At 34.2% G+C, this 7,486-nt stretch overlaps 1 protein-coding gene across 1 annotated transcript; it reads right to left on the reverse strand.

Moving 5' to 3' along the window:
- Positions 1 to 5,144: 5,144 nt before the first annotated feature.
- Positions 5,145 to 6,190, reverse strand: LOC126713717 (uncharacterized). Its single transcript, XM_050413560.1, has one exon. It carries the CDS (start codon positions 6,081 to 6,083, stop codon positions 5,463 to 5,465), a length of 621 nt encoding a protein of 206 aa, XP_050269517.1. The 5' UTR covers positions 6,084 to 6,190; the 3' UTR covers positions 5,145 to 5,462.
- Between the last annotated feature and the right edge of the window lie 1,296 nt (positions 6,191 to 7,486).

Genomic DNA, 7,486 nt, shown 5'->3' on the forward strand with positions numbered 1-7,486 from the left:
AGAGTGAGAGTGTGAGAGAAGAGTTTGGAGAGATTGAGTCCGTGTGAAATGAGAGGCGACTGAGTGAGTCTAAGGTGTGAGCTAAAGAGTGAAGAGTGAATGTTAGGGTTTATAGGTATATATATAGGGGTATTTTAGTAATTTAGAAAATAACCGGGTTGGGTTCGGGTCCGTGCCAGATTTTTATAAAAACTTGGACCCGACCCAGACTCGGTTCGGGTTTTTTTTTTTTTAAAACCCAAACCCGGCCCTATTCTTTATTGGGCCAGGTAAAATCTGATCCATTAGGGTCGGACCGGACTGGGTACCCGCGGGTCGGGCAAAAATTGCCATCCCTAGGTTACACCACTCCTCATTCCCAGACAAAATGGCCTGTCTTGTTTCTTACCTCCCTTTGTTCTCACTACTCTCATCTAGATAAGGAGTAAGCCTTTCCCTCACCTACCTCTATGGCATGCATCAAGTGGTCTCAGCTTATTCTTACTTCTTTTGGGTGAGATGTCATCCTAGTAGGACATTTCTCCCAAAGAAATTTGAGCGGGAACCCCACCCCCTATTTCTCCTTACCATTAGACCATACCCTCTGATACCCTTGACCCGTGACCCACCTCCCATGTATTGGCTAGGTACAAGTAGGTGGTGCTTAGGCCCTTGTGTATGCTCCACTTCCGTCTAAATCCGTTCCTTTTTGGCCTTCATGCCATTCTTGCTGCCTCCGTGTTTATTTGATTTTGCTGTACAATCTGGTGGGTATTTAACTCTTGTGGCGTAAAGGACATATGGGCCTCTTCTTTCTTATGTCTGTGGGCCTCTTGGCTGGGGATCCTGCCATGCCACTTCATTGTTCCTGCTATATCATTACTTCTCTTTTATTTTCTATTACCTGTGGGCTTATGGGCTGATGCTCCTACCATGTTAGTCCACTTTCCACATCTTTACCTCTTTTGGGCTTTATTGGCCAACATTCCTGTTGTGCCAGCCCATTTCATTCCTCGGACCATTTACTTCACTTTACCTCTTTTACTCTCATGGGCTTTTTGCTAAATCCTTTGGGCTTCCACGACCCAATTACCACATCCTTACCTCTTATTACTTTTTCAGGCTTATTGGCCTTGAAGCCAACCTAATAGATTTACTAATTCATTTCCTAGACTTCCCCGGCCCATTTACTTCCTCTTTACCTCTTATTGTTCTCATAGGCTTACTACTTCATTCATTGGGCTTCCTCAACCCATTTACTTCCTCTTTACCTCTTATTATTCTTGTGGGCTTGCTGGCCATTATTCCTACCATTCCATTCTGCTGGGCTTACTTTACTATTTTGTCTTCTCACTTTCTTCATATTGTTGGGTTTCTTCTGCTATTGGACCCTTTTGTCAAAAGTGGGCATCAATAAGGAGGTACCACCATATTCCCCAATTGAAGATTATGCATTTTCTAAGTGTTGCAGGCTAAGTAAAAGGATCCCCCTAATCCTTTCTTCTTCTTCTTCTTCTTCTTCTTCTTTTTTTTCTTTCTTTTTTTTTTTTTTTTAAGAAAAAAAAGGATAAATTTCAGAATTTATTTTTTCTTTCAACTATAGTGCGGTAGAAGTGTCTGAGATGGGAGGACCCTGGGCGTACCTTTATAATTATTGAGCCCAAATTTAGGTATCAACTACAAGCTTCTTTTTCTCTTATTACCTAATTAATTAACAAATTAAAGTTACAATTCTATGGACTAGTAGTTGTTTTGGTGAGCTCAACTTTTGTCTTGGCTCCACTCTCACAGCTTTTAATGCATGATAGGTGGACTTTGTGATCCATGCACCAACTATAAGGTCATTGAACTTAGCCCCACAAGGCCCCCAGAGTGATACCCTCTAGCCAATCACAGAGAGGCATGCCATAAACTTGTCATTCATTTACCCTTGTCGAGTCCCCCTCAACTCAAAGAAGATTGATGTGGACTTTAAGGAGCAATTAAACGTCTGAGCAAAAGTAGAATTGCATGATTTTATTCTCCGAATGAAAAAAAAAATGGTATTATTCTTAATATATATACTCATATTTGTTTATTCGTTAAGTGAATTTTTTTTTTTTTAATATAAAATAGAAATTCTACTCTAATCTAATCTAAGTGTATATGTGTGTGAACCTCCTTCCTAGAGACTTAAATCTCGACCCTTGTTCCTCCACACTTTACAATCACTTATACTTGTGGAGTGACCATCGCACAAAAAATGTGCAATGATGATATTTCATTGTTAATACATCATATGAAGAGATAAACTGTATATAAGATTAATGCCATTTAACTGAATTCCTTCCTATTTACACAGATGTATTGATGCACATATATAATTGATCCTACTAGAAGTCATATGCATGCATGTAATTCTGGAAAACTTTACCAATTTGAAATCACTTTGGTTGAAATTGAACGTGCCACAAGTTTCAAAATTGAAAGAATCGATTACTAGATGATCATGTGCAAGGCCAGTTCTTAGGCTAGACCATTTAGGCCAATGCCTACCCCTATTATATATAAAATGTCCCAAATAATTAATTTTATTGAATTTTTAATTTTTTCTTATAAAAATATAATGGAGATGTTGTTTGTTCTAAATCTCTAAAAAATTGAGGGCCAGTAGGCAATAGAAATACAACCTAAATGAAACAAAAATTTATAAAAAAAAATTGTTGCAAGTGTAGCAAATCATCATTAATTATCAAGAATTTATAACAATTTAGGGTTTCTTTGGTTGGGGAGAAAAGTGTGTTTTGTTGGGTTAATTACGGCATGACAATATTTGTGGTATTACAAGTTGCAACTCTGCTATTAAGTTGTGTGTAATATAATTAGCTAAATCCTAAATCAAATCAAGGTTACAATCAAGGTTGTTAAAATTGGGATCCTACGTAAGATCGTTGAAGGTAGTTGGGATTGAAAATCGTAGGATCGGATTGTGAATCGTAAGATCTTATATATTTTCAGATTTGAAGCAAAAATTACGTTGATAATGGCTTTGTATGTTGAGTAATCACATAAGTTATAAATTCATCCATAAAAAAATTTAGATTTGCATCATATGATGTAATTTGCATGTCATACATTACTAAGTCTACAATAACGAAACAAATATATTTAAGTTTTGACCCAATGTATCTAAAAAATTCAATAAATGTTTAATTAGCAACCAAATACCAAAATATTTATCAAAACATCTGGAAATATTTTCAAAGTTCTAAGTTTTAAGTTTGAAATCCAAAATAAGTTAGCAAATGGAAACTAACTAACTACAATATGAAATCCAAAAGTAAGATGAATATTAAGATGAAGTAAACATTTAATTATTCTTATTCTAAGGTTCTTATAACCACCATCCTAATTCTTAATCATCATCATCCATTTCATTATCTATGTAGACATTATATATTTGTATACTAGAGCTGCAAAAGACATCAAGATACAATTTCACACTCAACTATTCAAGTTATACCACTCAGCAACAATTAAAGAGCATGCTCAAAAAATCAATTAATCAATATACAAATACAAGCATAAATGATAAAATTATATATAAAAAAAATATTTTGGTAATATTAGAATACAAATTAGTATATTAATCAAACAAATTTAACAACATTATAGCTTAAAAGGCAACAAAACCGACATCAAATTCTTCATTTAGAAATTATGAAACATTCCTTCATTTTGATTACAAGTGAACTATAAACTAGAAAACGTTTGCTTAGGTTAATATAATTTTATAAAAAAAAAAAAAAAAAAATCATACCATCACAACATGAAAAAATAAAAACCCTTAAAACTTCATCAAAAAAAAAAAAAATTTATCTCATAAAAAAAAAAAAACCAAAAATTTCTGTTTTTGGTAGGATCAGTAGGATCCCATACGATCCTACATGATCCTACCATTTTTGTGACCCTTGTGCAATCCTACGATCCAGATTGCGATTTTGACAACCATAGTTACAATACTCGACAAGTAGAAGTATAATTAGCTTGGGTTCAGAAAAAAGAAGAAGTATAATTAGCTTACTTGCCCTCTAAGTAAAATTATGATAACTTTGCTCATCCTCAAAGTAGGATTAAAAAATACACAAAAATTAGAGTTATATATCATACTTGGGTCTTAACTAGGATGAGTGCTTGGTATCTCTTATTTCACTTTTCAATTGTTGGTGATAGGTGTATTTCTTTCATAATTGAAGGGATCGCTTCTTTGTCTTTATCACATTCCAAACTTGACCCACTTGAGTTGAGATGATCCGTCAAATTGGTGTGCGCCCTTTGAGATTTAAACACAACAATAATTGCTAGCAATTTCAAATTAAATCTTGCAATTTGTTTAATTAGTAGAAATTTTAGGCTAGAAGTCTAGAACTATGTGTTAAAAAAAAAGTGACAACTAAAAAAGAAAAAAGAAAGAAAGATCGCTAATAATCGAAAGGAAGATATTCTCTTTATTCTATAAAGAATAGAAAGGAATATTTATTTATAATTACAAAAACAAAAAATCCAATGGAGTAATTCCTGAGTACTATCGGAACACGAAGAATGGTCATTCAAGACCAAAATTATTGTACATATTCCCATAAATAAATAAATAAATAAATAAAATGATTCTTGTACATATTATGTAATGTACGTAATATGTACAAGAATCATAATATCACACTATAAAAAAGATGAAACAAATTAAAAATAAAAATTGATGGGTGTCGGCTTAACTTGTCCCGTATATGGCAGGGTAACCTTACAACCACCTGAATGAATCAGAACCACTAATATTTCAGGAAAATCACTAGAGTCTACAGAGACAAAGCGTTAGAAACCTAATAAATCTGAAGCTTCACCTTACCAAACCTGAAATGCAATCCATTAAAATTCAACACTGGTCGTGGACAAACATAACGCTCTTTATTTAATCTTCTTTATCATTCAAGCTCGCGGTAGGTAACAGCTTTATAAAAAGAAGAGAAACGTATAAACGAGAAAGTGATCTGAGAAAAGGAAAATTCATGAATTATTATTTTTTTTTTAAATTTTTGGTGGGGTTTCTCCTTTTATATATTATCAACATGGACATTGAGACAGTAGATCCGAGAGGAAGAGGGTAAAAAAAAGAAAAAAAAAAGAAGTTGAACCAAAATCAAAAAATTATCCGAATACAAAAGTAGTTAACACACTTCCTTGACAAGTAAACCATAAAGTGCTATATCATACGATTATGAATAAATCATGTGACTTTAATTTGATATAGCCAAAAAAAAAAAAAAAAAAAAAAAGGAAAAGAAAAAGAAAAAAAAGAAAGAATGATAGGTTTACTTCAAGCGGAGGGTGTAGGGAACAACTTTCTTCATACATATCCATATGGAACTCTAGCTAGCTATCCAGAATTGATATCAGAGTCACAGATCGAAACTGTTGCGCGCAAATTAAAGATTAGAAAATTAATTTCATCGACCCCACACAGCATGGTACGGTGATTCAAGTGCAGCCGTTCTTTTTTGCAGCTTAAGGTCCTTGTAAAACTTGTTAATAAACTCTTCAGCTGCTTTGTCCACTTGGCTATCACCATCGTCCTTCAATGGAAACGGCGAGTCTGTCACTCGTAGCTGCCTCACCATAGGGCTTTTTCCAAACCCAGGTAATGTAACCATAGGAGAAGCCTCAACTACTTCATTGTTCAACATCTCCAGCACTTTCTGGACCGCATTAACAGTGGTCACATCGTCATAGCCGTAAGGCTTGGTGAAAAGATGGTGGTGGTGTTTGCGCTTGTTGAAATGAAAAGGGTAGTGATTAGCGGGGCTATTGCTACAGCTGAATTCATATTCACGTGGGGATATGAAGGAAAGGGAAGCGTTGGATTTGCAACTCAAGGAAGAGAAGTTGTTGTGGAACATGAGGTTGTTTGCTATGGTTTTTCCTGCTAGCTTGCCACGCTTCAGCATCAAATGGAGATCAACCATTATTTTGCTCTTGCATATGCCTTTTCTTATCATGAAGAACACTACACGTATTATGTTCCATAGCTTCTTCGCTACCACCGGCGGTGGGCTTGGTTCCATTTCCATTTCTGGTTTTTTGCTTTTGTTGTTTTTGTTTTTGTTTTTGTTTTGCTTTGAGAGAGAGAGAGAGAGAGAGAGAGAGATCTAAAAGGTTTTTTGGTTTTGCTATGACCATGAGGGCTAAGGGGGAGAGCAATATAAAGGGCAATGAAATAATTATGCTAATTATTTTAATTAGTAAATGTTACGACAAGTATTCCACTCTCTCCTATAGCGCGTAGTACCAGTTTAGACCAAAAAAAAGTTATGAATTTAAGAATTTTGCCTGTTTTTTATTAATGCTGGTAGACAGTGATTTTAACGCGCTGAATATTAGCGAGGGTTATTACTTTCTTCTATGTATGGAGATTACTAGAAGGTCCCTATGATAGTAACCAAATTACCTAAGTAAGTCCTCGGCCTCAATGATTACAGATATTTGGCCTTTTGTCGTGGACACCAGGCAGTATTTGTGAGATACAGCCAATAGTCCAATAGCTTCACTCACACATTTCACCATTCCTCCTGTACTGTGTTTCTTCCTTCTTCTTTAAAGGTGATCTTGACCCCTATCATTCTTTGTACATTAGCCATGTATCCTGGTGTACGTTTCCATTTCCATTAATTTATTTTAGCAGTAGGAAACTCTTATGAATTGTGATTTAGGTCTGTTTGGATCGAACTTATTGTTACTGAAACTGAAAACTGAAAACACTGTAGCAAAATAATTTTTAAATGTGTGAATAGTGTCGTGGGACCCATGAACAGTGCGTGAATATTATTTTTTGTCCCATGCACAGTGATTTTACTGTTCACGTGCAGAGGGAAAAAAAAAAAAAAAAAAAGGCATGAAAATGCAAGAGTGAAACGCAACTTTCAGCTCTCCCCAAACGCTCACTTATTCACACGTGCGAGTATAATAATTGTGGATTTTTTTAGAGAGTTTTAACCTGTATTACATTTGTCCGCTCTTAATAATAGTTTTTTATCATTAGACCAAAACACTAATCAGTTTTTTGTGTAAACAGTGATTGAATTTCAAGTCTCTTATACAACCATGATAATTGTGGATTTAAATAGTAGTAAACTCCACTATTGCATGGATGGTCTTATGTTATATGGATGATAGGGTTTAAGTGGGTTTGGGGCAATGATCACACTTGCGCGATCATGAATTCCTCTCTTATTTTATTTTATTTTTATATAGGGAAAAAAATAAAAGTAATGTTAAATATATAATATTTTCTTAATTTGTAAATACAAAAACTTTTGAAATTACAAGCTATTAATTTTTACATAAATGCATAATTGATATCAGTTTTTTTTTTTTTGGTCTATAATTCACAACTTATGAATTCAACATAATTGTCAAAATTTTGTATATTGATTTATTGAGTAAAAATGTGGCATGCATTTCAAACTTTTGATGA

Source organism: Quercus robur, chromosome 2 (genome assembly GCF_932294415.1).
Source record: "Quercus robur chromosome 2, dhQueRobu3.1, whole genome shotgun sequence".
NCBI lineage: Eukaryota > Viridiplantae > Streptophyta > Magnoliopsida > Fagales > Fagaceae > Quercus > Quercus robur.

Excerpts from the sequence above, each read along its gene's own strand:
- LOC126713717 (XM_050413560.1), bottom strand. The coding sequence starts at position 6,083 with ATGGAAATGGAACCAAGCCCACCGCCGGTGGTAGCGAAGAAGCTATGG.